This window comes from Camarhynchus parvulus, chromosome 17 (assembly GCF_901933205.1).
Source record: "Camarhynchus parvulus chromosome 17, STF_HiC, whole genome shotgun sequence".
NCBI classification, from domain to species: domain Eukaryota; kingdom Metazoa; phylum Chordata; class Aves; order Passeriformes; family Thraupidae; genus Camarhynchus; species Camarhynchus parvulus.
Genome location: NC_044587.1, coordinates 2,031,112 through 2,052,158, shown reverse-complemented (window position 1 = coordinate 2,052,158; position 21,047 = coordinate 2,031,112). Strand labels below are relative to the sequence as shown.

General features: G+C 46.8%; 1 protein-coding gene across 1 annotated transcript; it reads right to left on the bottom strand.

The window, feature by feature from the left end:
- Positions 1-1,586: 1,586 nt before the first annotated feature.
- TRAF1 (TNF receptor associated factor 1) lies at positions 1,587-12,782 on the bottom strand. Its single transcript, XM_030961534.1, has 11 exons — positions 12,600-12,782; positions 11,153-11,372; positions 10,456-10,540; positions 8,949-9,047; positions 7,868-8,029; positions 5,597-5,668; positions 4,943-5,008; positions 4,338-4,742; positions 3,718-3,895; positions 3,007-3,155; positions 1,587-1,940 (listed from the first exon to the last, which is right to left on the bottom strand). Exons 2-11 carry the CDS (start codon positions 11,359-11,361, stop codon positions 1,725-1,727), a joined length of 1,641 nt encoding a protein of 546 aa, XP_030817394.1. The 5' UTR covers positions 11,362-11,372; positions 12,600-12,782; the 3' UTR covers positions 1,587-1,724.
- Between the last annotated feature and the right edge of the window lie 8,265 nt (positions 12,783-21,047).

The following is a 21,047-nucleotide window of genomic DNA, read 5'->3' as shown; positions in this document are numbered from 1 at the left end:
GAGGTGCTTTCCCCCTTGCTCGGGGATGGAGCGCCCGGGAATCTCGGCCCGCGGGGAGCGCGGGGAGAGCAGCTCCCAACGCTGCCTCTGCTTTGAAAACTGCCCAGAAATCGCTGCAGCCTCTTTTCACAGTGTTTTTCTTTCTTTGAAAACAGGAGTGGGAGGAGGGGTTGGATGTTGGCGTGTAGCCTTGGAGACCGAAGCCGAGGAATATTGAATGGAAACCCAAACACGGAGCTCCCGGGAGCTGCAGGCCTGGCGCGGAGATCGGATCTGCGGGAGCGGCTCTCGCTGGCCCCGGGGGCTCCCACGGATGGGCACCCAGAGCGGCTCCCAGGGGCCACTTCCAGCTGAGGAGCAGCCAGTTCGGTGGGACACATCCCCGACCGTAGGAGCGGCTCCCACAAGCTGCTCATTCCCGTCTCTTCTCTCTGTTCCGAGGGTCTCAACCCCACCGCCTCTCCACTGGAGCCGCCTGAGTGACCAACAGAACCAGTTCAAGCCATCATGTGCAGGGTTTGAGTTCTTTCCCTGTGCTGAACAAGGGCTTATAGGTCAGAAATTTGCCTGTATTTTTTTTTTTAGCTTTATTAGTCCATTAAAAAAAAAATCTCCCTCCAAACCGTGTCCTTGACTATTTCAGATCATCCTAGCTGCAGGAGCATTTTGTCTCTTTGCCAACCTGGCCATTAAACACGGAGCAAATGCTGCTGATTTAACTCCCTCAAAGTCTCTGGGATTTTTCTGCCTCGTTTGGTTTGATCCAGACACAATCACACAGGAATGATTTGCTGGATCAGAGAACTCTTGATTCGGCCCCGATTCCAGCTCCTTTCAGTGCCAGCCACTTCCTCATCGAGTCGCTTTTGCTGCTGAGGGTCTGGGAGATGAAAATGGGGAAGGGCCGGGCTGGGAGCGGAGCCCCGAGCCTGGAAAGGGGATCCGGGGATTCCTCCGGCTCCGGCCGAGCCTCGCGGGGCAGCCCGGGCTCCTGGAGCCCTCCCAGGGATGGAAATGCCCTCGGGGAGAGCCCGGGGTCCGAGGGGTGCCTGCACCTCAGAGCAGACCAGGCTGAGATGGGGCTGCTCTCTGCCGGCTGTGCCTTTGAAAGGAGGAGCTCTGGGCACCGGGTTTCGTGTCTGTTTGTTTATTTAGCATGGATCTGATCCATATCCGTCTTTTTTTTAAACTGAGCTCTCTCTGTGGGTTCTGTTGAAGAGCCTGGAAGTGCTCTCCCAGCTAGGCAGGTTTGAGGGAGGTGGACAGAGATGTTCTGGGCATTTCCAAAAGGACCTTCCCTTCCCCAGAAAGAAGGAAAGGAAACAGCAAGGAAGGAAAGTGTAGCACAGCTCAGCCGTTTCTATAACATCTCCAAGCTGCTCAATTCCCTATCTGACAGTGAAAAAAAACCATCAAGCCTTTCTTAAGTTAGTGAGTTTTATTTAGGAAATAAATAAAATCATAAGAAAATATCAATTATTGTAATAAATACAGCACTTGTCAAAGTGATACAGAGAGAAGAAGCATAATATGTTTAGGTAAATTACTCCAGTACTCTGTCCCTGAAAGAACATTTGAAAGGTGGAACAGAGGAAAATACCCAGAATATCCAGTTCCTTCCCAAACAAACTTTGATAAATACTTGTTTATGGGGTGGGTGTTTTTGAAATGTGATGCTTTATCACAACTAATTATTTTAAAGGCCAGCCACACTTCAGGAGCTGCTAATTTGTCTCTATGATGCACTTGAGGAAAAGCGTGTCCTCCCTCACGTAGGCGTGTTTGGGGGACTGCAGCTTGGCCAGGGGCAGGAACAGGGGGCAGCCACTGGCCACGTTCATCTCATTCACTGGCCTCTGGAAGGAAGCAGAAGTCAGGTCTGGGCGAAAGGCATCGATTATGTGCTCCCTGTTGTTTTGGTCAAGCAACATAAACGTCACCTGGAAAACGGAATGTGGCAGTGAGGAGTTACTGGGGTGGAAAACAAACCAGGGACAGAAGTGCTGCAAAAGCAGCTGATGTTCCACTGATAATTAAGTACAAACTGTAACAAAGGTTTCCAGCCTGCAAGGTCGGCTCATGTGAACTCCCAGATGAAGTGTTTAAAACTTTCCTACCCATAAAATGAAATTAAATTAAATCAAGTAAGGAATTATTCCTTGGTAGAGAACTGCACAGTCCAAAGTCTCTCTCTCCTGACAGCCTAAACAGCCCCTGGGGTTGGTTACAGTCATTGCATTTATTCTGTTATTGTGCTTTGGAATCAGAAGAAACAGCTCAGCTGCCCATGCACAAATGTGTAAAAGACACAACCTAAATATCAGTATAGAATCTCCCCACCTCATTACCCCTTTTAGTTACTCACTGTTCTATAGCTTGAAATATGAAAGAACTGTAACAATCTTTTAACACAGCAAGGATTGGGAATTTTGATTTCTATTTTTTTGGCTGTTAGCTGGCAGTAAAACTATTCATAGGAAAGGTTTACACAATTATTACCCCACAAAGGCAAGTGCCAGAGCACAGGTCAGGCCCTGCCATGGTTTCACTGCCTTCCCAACCATTGTTGCCATTATCAGATCACACTTAGGGGAAAAACCAGACCAGGATCACCTCAGACATCTGCGGCACCTCTGTAAGTGGAACTCTCACCTCACCCTTGTGATGCCTTCAGGCACCAAATCATAGTTCCCTCTAAACTGATATTACTTGTCTTTAGCAAGGGATGTGCCCAGCTTCAGCCCAGGTGGACACAGGTTGGAATATTCCAAACACCACGTTCTGGTGGTGAAAATCCTGCCTGGCAAAGTCTGGAATAGCAGCAGGAGCAGCTTTCCCTGCAAGGGACTCCAGTCAGAGACAAATCACTACCCAGGGCTGCAGGGCAGCTCCTCACCTTTGGAAAGGGATGTGGAAAAGCACTCAACTCCCACAAAACTCCAGGGAAAGAGTCACCTTGTGCTGGCTTTTGGCTGGGATCAGATGTGGGAGGGTTTCCTTTCTTACCTTGTGCCTGAAGGGCCACGGGAGCAAAGCGTCGTAATCTCCTTTCATGACAACGAAGAACAGGGACATGTGGGTTCCTTTCCCTGTCCCATCCCCGTTCAGGTACACCCTCAGACACACCTTGTAGCCATACTTTGCAGTGTAGAAAGCTGAAAATCAGAGCTCTTCATTAGTAAGGATGGTTTTTGGGGAAAAATAAGGCATAATGTGTGTTCTGGCATACGGGAAAAGGGAATGTGTGACGTGGTTTGCTCTCACAGAAAGGAGAACAGAGAAATCAGCACCCCCTGGAGATTACCAGCAATGAAAACCCAGTGGCTGGGATCCTTTCAGTGCCTCAAACCTTGGTGAAAATGACCTGTTATTAGCCACACAAGTGTAATTTACCTAATCCAGTTATTTCCCACATGGGAAGGAGCTGCAGCCACGTGGTGCCAGCAGGCACCAGCTGAGGGCTGGGAGGGATGGATCCACTGCAGGAGCTGTGCTGGGGCCAAGGGGCAGGGTGAGAGCCCAAACCAGAGCACAGCCCTCTGGAAAAGCACATCCCATGCCCTGGGTTACAGATCTCTGCACAAACAGCAGCCTGGCTTCAGGAGCTGTTCAAAGATGCTCCTGCTGGCACCAGCAGAAAGGAGCAGAGTTCTGGAGAAAGGGGAGGATTCTGAAGGGTTGGGGTTTGTGAACACACATGTCCATCCTGTGCTTTACCTGGGGAGTACAAACTGACTGTCCTGCCAGTCACAGAGTCCTGGAGCTTCCTGCCCACCTCAGTGATTTTCCAGAGGAAGATGCCATCGTAGGAGGCTTGCTCAGAGAACAGCAGGCTCTTGTGCAGGCTGCTCAGGCCTGCATCCTTCTGCATCAGGCACTGCTGCAGCTCTGCAATCTGAGAGGAAAAAACCAGCCCTCAGCCTCCCCCTGCTCCAGGCTGTGCTGCAGGGGTGGCTGCATCCTTCTGGAGTCCTCATGTTCTGGGAGCTCTGCTTTGATTCCTTTCTAAGTGACAGCAATATGTCAAAACATACCCAGAGATGTTGTTTGAGCCTCCAGGCAAAATGTTGCTGTGAGAGGATCAGGCAATTAAACAGCTCTGCTGCCTGCTCACAGTGTGATCATGGCAAACTAACACCCAGAACTCCCAGGAGTATCTCAATACCTAAACGTGGATTTAGAGAACAAATGTATCAAACACCAAAAGGATCCTGAATATGTGCCCAGAGCTGAGCCCTCCACAGCTCAGACTCCTGTTCTGGTCCCTACCCCTGATGTGTGTCAGCATTTGTTGTGTACAGAACAAGCACCCAGACAATCCCTGCTGCCATTTTTACCTTCAGCTCAAGGGCCCGTATAATGTTCTGGTCCAGCTCACTCTGTCTCCTGAAGGCCAGGATTTCCAACTGAGAGCTCTCCACCTCCTTATTGAGCACTGCCACAATGTTCTCAAACACGTGCAGCTTATTTTCCAGCTCAGAAATCACCTTCTCCCTCACGAGCTGCTGCAGGACAGACGCGTCCCCAGGGACAGAAGAAGCAGGGAAACAGTCCAGCTCTGGCTCTGCTGGGATCTGCAGCTCACAGATGCTTTTCCCTGCGCTCTTCAAGCTCAGCTCTGGCCGTGGGGAGAAGCCCTTGGGGCACAGGGATCCCTGCAGGTGCCTCATGTGCTGCAGCAGGAGCAGCATGTGGGCTCCCACCGCGGATTTTTCGTGCTCCTGGATCTTCTCTTTGCTTCCCTGGAAGAGACAAAGCTGTCACTGTCCCCTCCATGCCACCCCAGCCACCCTTCAGCCCCTGGGAGGTGGAAAATTGCAGGGTGCAGGGGCAGCTCCATCACCTGGCAGCAGAAGTGCTGGGTCTGTTTTGGGAGACATTTTCCTGATGGGAATGTCCAAACCAGGGTTTGGAATATCCTGAAGGGACCTGTTTCACTCACCCTAAATGCACAGCCAACTGCAGAAAAACAACAGCCATCCTTGCTGGCTGAGGATGTAGAGTGGCTCTGTTGAAAAAAACCCCAAAAAACATAGGAAATAATCAAAACCAATTGAAGGGAATTCTTTTATTTCCCTACAAACACCTAAACCACAAAACCCAGCAGCTGTAAACCAGATTAACTCAAATCAAGGTAATTCCACAGCTTCCAGTGCCCAACCAGCTTTGGAAATGGATTGTAAATCAATTAAGAGTGTGGTGAGAGCAAGTGTCCTGCACACAGCGTGGCAGTGAGGTGTCCATCTCACCCCAGAATGACAGAACAATTTAATGAGCACAGGGATCACCCAATTCCTCACAAAGATGCTGGAAATGCTGTACAGCACACTCCTGGTCAGGTGGCTCTCACTCAAACTATGAGAGGAAACAAATATTTGCCCATTTTACAAGGTTAATTGAGAGGATAATTATTGAAGGCAATTGTGGGAGCAGGGGAGGGGAGGCTGTCAGCAGGGCTTTGCTGGGATGTAAAGAGCAGCCAGAAACAACTGCTGGATCTGAAGATGTTCTCAGGTGTTCATTTAATCTGAATGAACAAGTGAGAATTTTATTAATTGAAAGAAAGCTGCATTGCACTCCCTCATCTTTCACCCACCGTTTCCTCTGATGCTGTTTCTGTTTGCACAGGTTTTTGTTCCTTGCATAAACTGCCTTCACATGAATGCTCCTGTCATTAAAACAAGAAGGAAAAAATTCAGTACCTTATTTAATAATTGAATTAAAGGTCACCCTGGGATATTGGATACAAGATTGGCAATGTGCAGGTGTTGCCAGGTTCAAAGTTATGTGCACACACAAAAAAATGTGCACTCACATACATGCAGTGACAAGCAGGGGGTTACAGAACAGGAAGCAACAATGACCAGCAGAACAGGAAATTCAAATATATACAGATATATATATATATGAAGATAAACAGGTTACAGCACAGGAAACTCCAATATAAATTCTGATTCAAATATAACTCAGATATAAACTCTTCCTGCATTGACTCCATTCACTTTGCTCAATGTGCAGACCCTTCTTGCATCCTGCTATGAGCACTTTGGAGGCTGCAATCCAAATTCTCCCTCGTGGTGTGCTGCAGAAAATGCACCACACTCCCAGGAGCTTCCTGCCTTTTCTGCCTGCAGGAAGGGTGAAGTGATCCCCTGCCCCTGGCTCTGCAATATCTGTATTTAACACAGCAACTGCCAGCTTTCCCCTCTCACTCTGCAGAGGGGGTGGCTTCCATCTTCACAAGCTCCTCTGCAGTTCTGAGGTTTCCCTTTCGGTTCTCAGAAATGCAGCCACGGGGTTTTCTCACTCTCTAACTCATTTTTTAACACTCTCTATCTTGCCAGTGATCTTATTCATTTCTGCTCTTTTACTCCTCCAGCTCACCAATTTCCTGAGGGGGAGTGGGACTCTCCTTCTGAGGAGAGAAGTTTATTTAAAAATAGAGCAATACAAAAAAATCACCAGACCTTAAACTGAATGAATAAAATGAAGAGAGCAAGAGCAGCACCCAAAATTTACTATTTTCTCCCAGAGGGTTGTGGACACATGGAATACCCACAAATAATCACAATTCTGAACTCGGTGCAAATTCATTAGAGCAGATAATGAATTCTACACATCCTAAAGGAGGCCGAGAAAAAGCCCCACCTCAAGGCCAACCCCCTGCTCGGTTACCAAGGTTTCCCAACCAAAATATCCAAGAGGTGGTGGCTGAGTGGGAGGAAAGGAGCTCTGGGCAGAGGAGGAGCCGGGCTCAGGCTCCCCAGCAAGGCTGGCAGCAATTCCTGGTGCCACCTCCTGGTGTTCCCAGATTTGGGTTTAGCACAGGCAGGATGAGCCTGCTCCGGGTTCTCCTCTCTCTGCAGGTCACTGAGGGATGAGCAATGCAGGTTTGGGCTTCTTTTTTCTACCTCTGTTGAGGTTGGGATTGAAGGCACTTGCTTCCCTGTTGGGATTGAAGGCACTTGTTTCCCACCCTGAGATATCCCACACTTTGATCCAACTCCACACCTGGAATCCCAGTGCTATCAACCCATTTTGGAAGCCTTCTCCACAGCCTCAGGTCAAATACAGAATTTTCTTGGGAGTCTGTGCCCTTCAGCACAGAAAGTTTAAAATTCTCAGCACCCAGGACTGCCCAAGGAGCAGATTTTATCAGAGCACCCCATTCTTACCCCAGGAGGACTCATATTCCTTATAAATCTCTCAGCCCAGTATTTGAAAGGTACCAATTTGCGACACTTTGGACACACAGAACTATTTCCATCTCTGAAATATTCACAGCCCTTCTCTCCTGTGGGTCTTTAATCACCGTGCCCAACTGCAAGGCTGGCAATTATCCTCTTGAGATCATTTGGAGGGAACAATATTCATTGTTTTGAGCAAATAACATTAAAAAATATAAAGCAAATACGTTTGAATGGGCACTGAGGTATTTGTGGCAGATTCAGAGTGAGATCTTCCTGGTCTGTGGACATCACTGATAATTTGGAGATTTGGTCAGATCCAATAGAAATAATATCTGACAGAATCCTGCCCTACATTTTGTGGGTAGTTTTAGTTTGAATAAACTTCAGCCACTTGCAAGATCCCCTCCTGCTGCTGTCTGTGCTTTTCTGGTTCTCTCTTGCCTCACACCAGGACTCATTTTGAGGCAGGAGCTGAAACCAGGGGAGCACCAGGGCACTTTGTCACATCACCAGCACATTGTCACATCCATTTCCCCCCAGCACTTGTGTGGGAAAATGATCAAACTCAGGAAAATTAAATATTCCCCGAGTGCAATGAAATCAGGATGGGAAAATGGCACCACAGATCATTGACAGCATCAACAAAAAGCCTTTATTTGAGAGAGAAATGTTCTTACCTGGCACTCAGAGCTGGCCAGGCTGCACTGGCACTGCTGACACGCTGTCACATTATTGACACATCCATTTTCCAAGTGATCCACCAGCTTCCTCCTCATCACCACGTGCCCACAGCCAGTGTGACAGGGGATCAAAGCATATTCACATAAACTCTGATGCTCCTGGAAGTACAAAGTTATGAAGCAACACGTGAAGTGCTCATTCACATTTATCTATAAATAGATATTCACATTTATCTATAAATAGTCTCTGTTCTGGCAGCCCAGGGCTCTGATCTGCATTTCTTCTAAGCTTGGGTAAAGTCCCACCCCACAAAGTTACTGAGATTACTGGTGAAAAATTCACCAACTTTACTGGGGCTTTTTTTTTTAATTATTAATTTTGAAAAAAATCTCAAAACCAAAACCAAAACCAAACAACATTTGGTAAATTCAAACGTGAGGTCTCCCTTAAAAAGCCCCTTAGGGCTTTTGCTTGAAAACAACATGATCCTGGTCCCAGCTTTCTCCCTTGTATTCATTACTCAGATTTGCATGGTAGATTCCACAAATCTTGCCCATTCAAACATTTTAACTGAGGCATTTCAGATCAGTCTGAAGAGTGATGAATACAATCAATACATTGACAGAGGAGGGAATTATTTCTCCAATAAAACATGCCAAGGACATTGCCTGAACAGTGCCCTGGAGGCTGAAGCGCTCTCCCTGCCACCACCTGCTTGTAGCAGCCTTGCATTAAAATAATTAGAAAACCACTGGATAAAATATCAAGTTGATGTAAGTTTGTGCAATGTGAGGTTCATTCAGAATGTTCTGGATTTGGCCAAAGCCCTGCTAAAGTTAATCACAGAAGCACAGAATGATTTGGGTTGGAAGAGACCTTAAAGATCATCCAGTCCCAACCCCCTGCCACGGGCAGGGATAGATTAATGGCACATTTTTAGACAAACACATTGGTATAAATCACAATACTAACGCTGATTCTAATTAACTGCATTAATTTTTGTCGGCTGATATCCTGGTTTCATTGCCCCTCTGTCCCCACCCCATGTTAATCTGAATAAACTCTCTTTGAACATACTTCAAAATCTTTCATGACGCCAGCCCAGCTGCACCCAGGGGTCACACAGCGGACTCTGAGCTCAGAAATCTCTTTATTAATGGCAACATCACCAAAAGCCTGGGAAGAAAACAAAGTAATAAAAAACCATTGGTCAGAAAGCACTTTTGGATGCACCCTTGGAATAGAAACAGGGTGCTAGAAATACACACCTTGATAAATCTTTAATTTTTTTAAATTTACTGTACTACATAAGACTCTGTGACCTGGCAAGCTAACCTTAGTGTAGTAGAAGCCCAAATAATTATGAAATAACTTATTTCTTAGCACTCAAAAATAATTTATTTGACACGATATTAATTTACTGAAAATAAGCCCAACTACAGCTCTTATTTTGCACTTCTTTTCACAGGAGCCTGAAATATTTCACATGCAGCGATGTGCTGACAGGACCCTGCCTGTGGGGTCCCTTAATGAATGCATTTCATTAGCGGGGTCATTAACACCTCCTAAACGTGCTGCAGTGAGCACTCGAGAGTCTCTGCACCGAGAGCACTGCTCAGATCCGGGCTGCTTCCATTTAGCAGGCACCGAGTGCTAAAAAATCGCAACCAGATGGGAGAGAGGCTTGTTCTTTGCACTACGTAGATTTCTGTGCTGTTCTAACACGAGGAATTGTACAATTGTTATGTAATGATGAAACACTGCTCACTTTAATACTACACTTTGCACTAAAATAGGGATCCTGGCACAAGAAGAAGCCCTGCCACAGTTAAAGGCATCTGCCATTGGGAAATTCATTCCAGAATTGAGGTGTTTTCTTTTTCCTGGGATATCACCAAGTTCAGCATCAGCAGCAGATCCATTATTTTGCTGCTTTCTAAAGTTTGGCTTTTATGCCACTGTCAGCTGCCTGTTTGTTTTCATTTCCCCCCCCCCAGAAATGTAGACAAATGATGTGTCTGTTGATATCCCTGCATGTAATCATAGAGGAGGGAAAAGGACAGGCTGGGACTGGGCCTTAGGGCCCACTTTGCATTTGGGATACAGAACAGCACAGCAATCTGCCAGGAAAATCACACAAGAAGAGATCTGCACCATTAAATTACAGATGAAACATTGGCCAGGGCATGGTTTGTATCAATTATTATGTTCAGCTTCATGTTTGAAGGGTACAAGAAACCATGAGGTTGGAAAATCCATTAAAAAACTTCCTGAGGATAATAAGTAATAGTAAAGACATTATTACAAGTAGGAAAGCACCACTTACTTTGAGACAACAAAAAGTTAATCATATGGAAGAGTTTGGGATTTTACATTGCAGAACCTCGATTTGGGAAGTCCTGAGGCTGCCATTACGCTTTTTAAAATCAAAAACTCTGGGAAATCCAAGTTATTAAAGCTTAAGTTAAAATGTGTGACTATCAGCTGCTATTGCATTTCATATTATTCCCTTCTGGACTCCAGTCCAATGATGACTACAGAGAATGGTTATTGATAAATTAATGATCTGTGAACTACAACTTACCCTGTCTTCTGCCAAAAGGCTCTCCTCACCTAAAGTGTTGGGATCTTCCTCTTTACATTTCTGGCAAATTGCATTTTTATTGTTTCTGGTAAAAAAGAAAGAAAAATTAAATACCAATCCCATGGTGTACTGCGGTTTAGGAGGTCTCTGTGTAGGCACTGACACAAATAAAACCATGAAAATTGTGATTTTCACTCAGAATCCATAGTCCTTGTTCACTAAAGGCCAATTCTTGAGCATACTGGTGTCGAAAAAGTTTTGCTCTTCTATTGTTCAAGATCAGGAGTATGCCCATTAATCTTACCTGTATTGCAGGAAAATAAGGGCAGCCTGAACCATAAACAGGAATAAAGATTTATCCCATGAATGATTCAAAAACTCCAAGTAGGAAAGAGAATGTGAAAACTGAAATCTTTTAAAACACAGAAAACGCCCATGTTGCCCAGACAGATACAGACATATATGACATCATATTCACCAAAACCCCATTAACATCCCTTATCAAAGGGCTATGAAGTGCCAAGGAAGCCTTCAAGGTTAAATCAGAATTATTTTATCACAGACAGAAAAGCTCCACCAGGCCCCAGAGACACCCATGGCAGAAACAAGGAGGAGGCAGGGAATACCCTGCAGTGCCCATCCTTGCAGCAGGGAATGCCAGCAGGCCAGGCAGCCCCTGGCACAGCCCAGCACCTACCTGACGATCCAGGTGAGGCAGGCAGAGCAGTACCTGTGCCCACACAGTGTCTGCAGGGCTTTCTTCAGGATGTTGTGGCAGTTGCTGCACAGGAACTTCTGCCCAGGCACGTCCTCACAGATGCTGGTGGGGTATCCAAAGGGGAACTCGTCCTCATCGGGGCCAGAGCTGGGGGGGTCCTGCAGGCTCCTGGGGCTGCTCTCAGCCATCTCAGCGAGCTCTGGCCAAGAGGAGAGAAAATGCAGGCGCTCAAACACTCACTTGGATGTGCGGGGATGCAGCAGAGCCCCCGAGCAGTCCCAGAGCTGAGCAGTAAGCTCGCTGTGCTCGGCTGGGTCTGCAGTGACAGGCGCGACCAAATGTCACAGAGGGGTTTGACCTGCCACCAGCAGGAAATTACACCTTTAAAACTTCCCTCAAACACAACACAAAAACAGACCTAAAAGTGTCCTAAAAAGGGTGGGTTGGGGTTTTCTTTCAAGAGTTTTTAGCTTGTAGAAAGATGAGCTACAGTCCTGTCAGTCCTCATCACACAGGATTGTTTCTGCAGAGTAAATCCCCAACCACACCAATTCTCAAAATTCGTGATTTCACTTCATGCACACAGAAACTGAGCAGCTGGTGTGTTGACAGTGACTTTCCCGAAGTCATAAGACTTGTGGTGAGATGACAAAGGAAATCCCAAGGCCACAAGCCCTTGATGCTGTGCTCTGGCCAGGCCCACCTGGAGCCATATGTGGCAAGGTGTTGAGCACATTCAGTTTGGTTTGGTTTGCTGTGCAGTGGGACACTGATTCTGATGTCTCTTGGAAAGTCCAAGGAAGGTTTTCACCCAGGGAACTGGTGAAGTTTAATTATAACAACCCCTTCAGTAAGGCTTTTTTTCCCCCATGACAGCACTGACACAGCATTACCTGTTTCAGTATTACCAGCAGTCACGCTGACTGAGAAATCTGAAAATAAACGACTGCAGGCTGCCGTGGGCAGGCCGGGCTGGCTCTGTGACCGCCGTGATGGGCAGGGCACAGCCCGGGCTGGAGGCTCTGTCTGGGAGCCAGCAGCGTTTTCCACGGCCTGGCTCGGCCAGTTCCCTCTGCAGCATCGGCCTGCCAGAGCCCCGGGTTAGAGCCGGCAGCACAAACGCCATGGAACCGAGGGGGTTCGAGCGGGTGCCGGGGGCACGGGGCGCTCACGGCCCCAGCCCCGCCCGCGGAGCGCGGCCCCGGCACGGAGCGCTCCGGCCCGGGGGTCCCTCCGCCCACCCCGGCTGGAGAGCGGCCAGGAGCCCCGGCCAGCCCCCGCTGCCCTCCGGGCGCGGTTCGGGCACCGGGCCCGTGTGTCCGGGGGCCGCGGGCGGGTCTCTGCAGCGGGGCCCGCTCCTCTCCATCCCTCCCTCCATCCCTCCCGCTCCCCTCCATCCCTCCCTGCATCCCCGCCTCTTCCGTACCTGAGCCCGCCGGGCCCGGGCGGGCGCTCACCGCGGGTACCGGGCGCTCACTGTGGTACCAGGGCCGCTCACCGCAGGTACGGGGGCCGCTGACCGCGGATATCGAGCCGCTCACCACAGTACCGGAGCCGCTCACCGCGGGTACCGGCCGCTCACCGCGCGTACCGGGGCCGCGGCCGAGGGCTGGGCTGGCTGTCGGCGATGCTGCCTCGCTCCGGCCGGGAGGAGCGGGGAGCCCGAGCCGCGCCCCGGGGCCGGCGGGATCGGGGCTTCCCCTGCTCGGGGCTGCGGCGCCGTCCCGGCCGCGGGCACTGCCCGGGGAAAGGCCCCGCCGGGCGGATTCCCCCGGGCCGCCGAACTGGAGAATGTGGCGGCCGGTTCCTGCAAGCGGAGCGGTGCCGGGGGTGCCGTGGTGCCCTGAAAGCCCTGCCTGCCCCGAGCCCGACATCCCCGCACGACCCCGGATGCCCGGGGCAGCCCCTGCCCGGTCCGGGAGCCCCGAGCCGCCGGAGCCTCCGGGAAACCTCGGCGGGGCAGCCCCGCTGGGCCTCAGCCCGGGGTGGCACAGCAGGGAAACACAGGAGGTCAGCAATGCCTGCAAAGCCTTCTTAGAGTGCAGGGAAGATTCTACACAGCAAAGTTTCATTATCAGCAGGAGGTTCTCTTCACCCCTGACACGGCCTGCCACCCTCTCTAGTTCAGACAGAGGATTCAGTCAGAAAAAGAGTTGTACATGCAAATCTGCTCACTCTTCCTTGTGGGGAATATCCCCAGGGGTGAGGCCCTGCTGAGCATTGACAATGAAAAGCAGAGGTGTTTCACTGGCTGTGCACTGCTGCCCTGGCAGGAGCCACCAGTGCAGGTTCTGTGGGTGTGTGGCTGCTGAGGGATTCCTTACACAGCGTTTGCCCGAGTCTGGCACCTTCCCCTGCTGGGTGTGCACAGACAGACGCAACAGACACCTCAGCTCCACTTCCCTCCTCTCTGGGCTGATCTGATGGAGATCTGTAGTTCAGATCAGCAGGGCTGGGTGTTAACTCAAAGCTAGAAGGAAAGTGTGACACAGCCCCAGTGAGGCCTTGGCCTGACACATTTGGCCTTGTTTGGGTTGTTAAAATTCATCCTAAGTTAATTTGGCCCAGGCAGTTTCTGCCAGGATGTGAGTTAAAACCTCTTTCAGAAACGAAAAGATTTCTGGATGTAGTTTTTCAAACTTTGGGGATACAAAGAGGTGTAAGATGTTAATTTTAGAATGATCACAGGGTCAGGTTCAGGGATGAAGTGGCAGCTCCACCTCTTCCCTGTGCCCTTAACTCACTCCTCTCCTCTGGCTTTGAGACTGCTTGAAAGTTTCTGTGATTCTGCTGCACCTCTGTCTCCAAAGGTGCTGAATTACACAAAGAAACTAAAGATAAGGTTTTGGTACTTTCCAAACTAGAGAGATTTCCTGTGGTAAATTTCCCCCATATGAGATCAGTTAACTGAAAACAGGATGTGGCTCAGAGAGAGATTAAAATTTGAAGCTTAGTTTTACTGTAGAGCCATTCCAGCAGTGCTCAGCATTGCAGGGCACTGTGTTACTATTTAGGGGGAATGACCATTTTATATCCTAGGGGAAAAGTGCATAAGGGAATATATTCCTGTATTTAATATCACCTTTTAAAAACAAGCCAAGGTATTGAGACTTTTAATGCTACAAATTTCATAGGACATTGAAAATGGAATGTAGGCTCAGATGCTCTGGGTTTTAAAGACTGTAGTCAAAAGGAGAGTTGTATTTCAAAGAGATGTTTAAGATAGGGATGTCTCCTTCCATCAAAACATGATTTTCAATTAGTATAAATTCGCTGGAAATGTGCACATGTTCTAGGAAAACCTGAAAAATGGGTAAAACACTGGAAGGAAAATTTGCTAGCAAAAGCAAATCCAGTGCCCATGAGATCCAGTACTTCTAGGAACTGGAGCTCAGTGCTTCAAGTCAAGATTCCTGCCTGCTCAGAGCTCTGATGTGAGGGAGCTCTGTAACTTCCACACTATTACTTGTTTTCTGAATGGAACACCGTGTCTGGGAGGTTCCACCAATTAAAGATTAGAAGAAGAAGAATCATTAAATCTGATTATTGTTATCCTCAGTGAACTCGACAGCTTTGCCACAATTCAGCCTCCTGTCTCAAATAAAATCTTTTTACATGTTTCAGTTTGATCTGTCTGTGCCTACTACCAGTTGTAGCTCTGCTTTGTTTTGGTGCTACCCCAAGGACCAGCCCAGCCCTCATTACAAGAGCAGGAAAGTTTCCTACTAGGGTTCACAAATCTGGACTGTAACCCTCAAAGAGACATCAGGAATTGATTTTATTTCCCTCATCCCTGCCCTGCCTCAGGATTTTTCCCAGATCATATTCTTTGCAAGAGAGAATTATCATAGGAATTTTTTCCTCCAAAGAATAGATGCTCTGGAGCACCTCTCCAGCATTTGACGGGAGAAAAGCACCCAAAAATAGACACTTTATTTATATGTATGTGTATGTGTGTGGCTCATTTCAATCACTCATTAAGCAGTTTCCACAAGCCAAGCCAAGGAATCACCCTGAAGAGCAGAGAGAAAATGAAATCATTTCTCTCTATCACAGTGGCCTTGATGGTTTCCTACAAGCAAGAGTATTTCAGAGTAACTCCCTGAGAGATTTCTGAGACTGCCTCTGAGTTGAGGCCACCAGGCAGACCTTGTTCATGTGGGGAAGCTCCCTGGTGGCCTCGTGCCTCAGTCTCTGTCCCCCAGAGCAGGACAGACGTGGGCTGCAGTGTGTGAGCCCAGCATGGAGCACTTTGTGCCAGTTTCCCCAGCTGAGGCTCAACTCCCTGGCCACATGAAGGGTTCTGCTGTACTTGTGGTTGTGCTTCTGTTTCTCTTAATGTACAGAAAGCCTGAGCTAAACTGGAAAATTCTGAGCTGCTTCTTTCCATTCTTAATGCCTTGGAGAGAACTCTGGGAATGGGAGCTGTGCCCACGGGGAAGGCTGCCAGAACCCTCTTCCAAAGTCTGGATGTGACATGAAAAAACAAGTTCAGTTTCAGATATCTTTTGACTCTAAACCAGCTGGGAAAATGTGGATATTCTATTGATTGACTGGGACTAATTAGTGGAAACAGAAAAAGGAAACATCAGATTTATTTATCTTCATGAATTCTCATAAATGACAAGAACTGAGGGGAAAGTGAAGGTTATGGCAAATCCCCTTTAACCCTTTCAGAAGCTGCTCATTTTGCTAATAGCAATGAAAAATAAAGATGTTTGAAGATGTTTTCCACATGTCAGAAGCAGGAGACTGACTCTGCACTAACTTGCATCTCTCCTCCACTGAGCCCATAATTCCCTCTGCTATTGCAGGATGACTAACAGCATCAGGCTCAGCTTTCCAATGGTATTTTTCAGTGTGATTCATAATCCTGAATAATTTCCACACCACCACTGACATGTCTCTCTGTACCTGTATTTTATGGGCAACACACCCAGGGAACACAGAAGCTCCAAATGTTATCTGAGGTTTCACAAGGGGAAAACAAAATTCTCTTTATCCATGTTGTAAAGGGAAAACAAAGCCCTCAGTAAAACACTGCTCCAGCAAGCAGGAAAACTCCTGAGTGTTCACAAACCAAGATGTTTTAAGGAGCATTCTCAAGGAGAAAGGAAAATGAATTTTAAGCACAGGGGGATCCTGAATGAAAAATTACAGCTGGAAGTGGGGAAAGCAGGTAAAAGAGTAACAGGCCTATATTCTGAATAGGGGAAACAGGTAAGTGTCTAACTCCTGAATAAAAGGAGCCCTCTCCTGAGGCCAGACCTCTTGGCAGCTGTGCCAGGAATGGGACCCAAGAGCCCAAAATCCCAGACATGTTCCCAGCAGGATCCTTGGAATCCAGCCAAGGAAACAAAACTTGTAGCTCCATGTCCAACATCTGAATCACAAACTGGGTGTTGGAACCCCAAAGCCAGAGGAGGGAATGTCCCCATCTGCCCAGGCTCAGGGGAAGCACCAAAACAACCAAAGCCTGGCTTTGGAGGGCAGCAGGAATTGTGCTGAGGCTTCACAAGCAAAGCTTGGGGTTCCTTGAGGCAAGACACGGACTGAAGGAAACGCAGCATTTCCTAAATCTGGTTCTCTAAAGTCACATCCAAGAGTTTTTCTTATCATGAATATCTTGTTTCAAAGCCCTGGGAAGTGTTCCTGGGCTGGGACTAATCCCAGTTCAGCCCTGGGCACGGGGATTGGCAGGATCAGCTCATGTGGGTTTAGGTGCACCCCCTCAGTTTCTGGTATAAATCCATGGAATCCTGCTAAATTATGTCAAGGATTAAGTTGATCCCTCATGGTTCCATAGGAAGCTTTTGATCCTACCTTGTTTTTGAGATTCCTGACCAAAACAGAAGCTTAGAAGGAAGCCCACCCTTTAATATTACATAGATTGGTGACTTCAAACTGCTGGAATTCACTGCTGCTGGAAATGAACACCCATTCCTACCTCCCTGTCAGAGCCTGGGGATGAATATCCTCTAGGACCTTATGGCAGAAGGTTTTAATGGAAAATGTTATGATTTAAGCAGTGAAAATGACATTTTTATGGCATATTGCTTTTTATAAGTAACAAAGGAAACCTGGCTAATCAGCCATGCAGCAAAGGAGTAATTTCAGCCACAGCTGCCACTTAGGCCCAGCCTGTCACCAACACCTCAGCTGATGTCTGTATTTTGCAATTCACCCTTCAGCAGGTACAAACTGGCACAGTGCATCCTTCAGTGGGGATGGGTGAGGTGTTCCTGACATATTTCCTCTTTGGAAAGCAATTTTCCCACTGGTTTTTCATGCTGCAATTGAAGAAATCCTCTATCTGCAGATGTAGACGTCAAGTGTAGCTCCCTCCAAAATAATTTCAATGCCACTCATTTGTTCTAGCTGAGGATGTGCTCCTCATGGTACAAACTGCAGGGAACTGCCAGTGGTCACAATGTGCTGCTGGGGCTCCTCTTGTAAAACCAAATTAGACAATTCAAGTCCATACCAGGGCTCCCTGGAACCAGCCTCAGAGCACTAAACCCAGCTCTGAACCTCTGTGTGCTCTGGAGTCCTTTAAACTGGCACCAGTGGGGCTGCTGCCCTTAAGAGAAAATAGATTTTCCACTGTAAATCCCAATTTTGGGGGTTTAATATCTCAGCTGATTTAAAGTGTGTCTAATATAACTTTTTGTTTACTTTGTCTGTAAAAGAAATTGCCCCTTTTAGCTTCAAGTAGCAAATAAACAAAGGAATTATAGTCTGAGCCACAGCACCTTAGGAATAATCTGCATTTCGTGACTTCTAGCTCTGAATGTGGGTAAATATAACCATTTTATAAATAACCCCCTGAGTGTAACAAATAGTTCCTGGGACAGAAAAGAAAGGGCTGAATAGAGCAAGTTTTACTCAGGATCTCTCTGCTATTGTTTTCTACACTTGAATGTTGTTTTTATGAGAGTTGTGGTGTTTAATCCAGTTTAGTATTTTCCAGGAAATCGGTTGCTGCTTAAACATGTATCCAAATTCCAAGTTCATTCAGAACTTGAAAAGCAAAATTTAACACAAGGACTGGAATTCTGTAATGATCCAGGAATTGGCAAAAGCAAACTCTTGGTTTCCCAGGAGAATGAAAGAGCCAAGCCCAGATATTTCTCCTAATTAGAGATGAAAACATTATTAAATATCCTAAAAATTGAAAGCATATGTAACTGCTCTAAGGTGGGTGTTTTACTGGAAAACAACTGACAGCCATGCTAAATTTCTGTGTGTTCTGATGTAAGAATTCGGCAGGAGATTAAGAACACATTTTGCTGGGAGACATGTCTAAACATTAACATTTACACAGGCTGAAAATAGGCCTCTGTAGGCAGGGTCAAGTGAGACAACGCACCATGGATGGACACCAAATTGGCAGCTCCCAGACAGTGATTTTTTTAAATTACAAAATAATCTCCACTCAAAAGAAAAGATGGATTTCCTTACTCTGTGTTCCCTCATCTCCTGACACCCCTTCTGTAAATGGAGCTACAGACCCCTGCCAGCTGATTCCACAGCTCCTCCTTTGTGGAAATGGGTGCTTGATAACGTTTCTTAAAAGAGTTTAGAACTGGAAAGGAATCTTACCAAGGATCTTATTCAAGGATTTTGTATTGCTCCACCTGTTTCCTGAGAAGAGGGACTGTCCCTACACTGAACATCCACACTGCTGTGCAAATACAGAAAAGAATTTTGGTGTGATATTCTGGCTTTGCATTGCCCACAAGCACTGAACAAACTCACTGTGATGAAGTGCACATTTCTCCCATTCCAAATCATTTCAGATGAGAGTGAAGCATCATAGCAAAGTAAAAATTATGTGCTAACTTGGGCTGGCACCCCCTAGCTCATGGGAGCATTCTTCTCTTCCCCCTAGTATTTAATAAATGTGTTGGGGTCAGCCAGGAGAGAATTGTGGCAGTCACTGTGGAGGTATTCAGAAGTAATAATACTAGTAATGATGCTAGTAATACTAGTAATAACACTAACCTGCAATAGGGATTTATCATTCCTCTTCTAAAATTGTCAGGTGTTCCTAATTCCACACCATTTTTGGCAGAGCACTTGCCTGAGTAAGAGTACCTAGGGCTTGTGGCGTGTCCTGAAGGATTCTGCACACAAAATCACTTCTTCCCTGCTTGGGGAACAATGGCCAGAGAAAGGCACCCTTTGGCTCCCTCCCTAAATTAGTCACAGCTCTTTGGCACAGCCCAGCAGCTTTCAGCCCAGAGCAAAGTGTGAGTTTCACATGTCACTGTGCATAACAGGCTGGAATTTGGGCTATTCAAGTCACTCACCAGCTTGGGTCATTGAGATTAATTTCTGGTTGCAACGAAAAGAGAAATGTGTTCATTTTGTGATGCTTAGCTGTCTAAAAAACCAGTAAAATACAAATGGAAATGTACAGAAATAGGTATTTTTAAAAGAGCTAGAGGATAACACAGTATTAACCCTTAGATTTGTTATAATTCTGGAATTCAACCAACTCAAGCTGCCAAGAGAACCCAGGGAGAATCACATTTGAATGGCATCTGCTGAGTTTCCTTATTCAAAGGGAAATTATGAAAAAGGAATAGAAGTATAATGCCCAAACTTATTTAATTGCCCTTAGAGAGTCCTGCTTTGAGATGATCTGTGCAGGCAAGGTCAGCCATCCTTTTTTTTTTTTGGAAAAGAGGGGATAAACGTGGGCAGGAGCACTCAGCTCTGAGTGCTTCATCAGCAGAGCAGGCACCTGGCACTGCCTGGCCTCTGGGAGCACTGCAGCAGTGGGGCAGGGAAATCTGAGTTTTTCTGGAAGCACTACAGCTCTTGGCTGGGGATTCAAAGGCTGGAACATTTGGAGACTTGCACATCACAGACATAAACAAGCAGGGAACAGAAAAACAATGTGTACAATTCAGAGAGAAAAGCTCTGGTGTCCAGAATCCACAGCAAGCTTGGAAGGACAGAATGTGCTTTGAAATAATTTCCATTTCATAATACAGATGAGTCACCTAAGCAGTGATTATTCCAAGAATTTCCATGTTTGCTGGGATTAATCCTGGGGGCAGTTTGGCGCCTCAGAACTCTCTGACCGTGAGGCACCAAGGTTGGCACTGAGCTCTAAAATCACTCCCATGTCACTTCCACCTTCTCTTGTCCTGCAGAAATCTGCCAACATCCTTTGCATGTGGAAGCAGGTGGACACACAGATATACCTTTCCCCCACGTGATTTTGCTGTGAAAGTCAAGCCATGCCAGGTGGGGAAGGGAAATCTTCCTGACACTGGGATCTGTGCACACCTCCATCCTACACAGGGCTAATTATCTGTACAAATTTAAATACATGCATTTTAAGTATATTACTGATCCCAGTGATATACTGGATAGTTAATTCTGAATAGAAACCGAGATAACATATAAAATTAAAGATTGATTTTTTTTAACTAGTGACTGCAATTGGATATTTAAGAGCAGCATTTTCATGTGTTATTTTTAAATAACTGGTCTTCAGGAGCCTTTTTTGCAGTCTGGCTCACTAAAAATCAATAGAACTGAAATGTCACAAGTCACCTGTGAAAACAAGACATGCTCCTGTCATTTAAAGAGCAAATTAGGTCTGACAATACACAGCCACCAGTTCAGAAGCAGAAATGTTTACAGGTGGCCTGTCTAGACAGCCCCACTGAGCATTTCCATGTACTGCTCCCTGCAGTTTGAGTTTATATCCAGTTGTTACTGGACACAGTGTGAGCTTCTTGGGCTTCTTAGAAAGTTTGGAGGATAAAAAAAAATTCAAATACTCACAGAGCCAAAATTAAAAATTGCATCATCTCTGAATATCTTCTTTCCACATCTTAAATGTCCTGGATTGAGA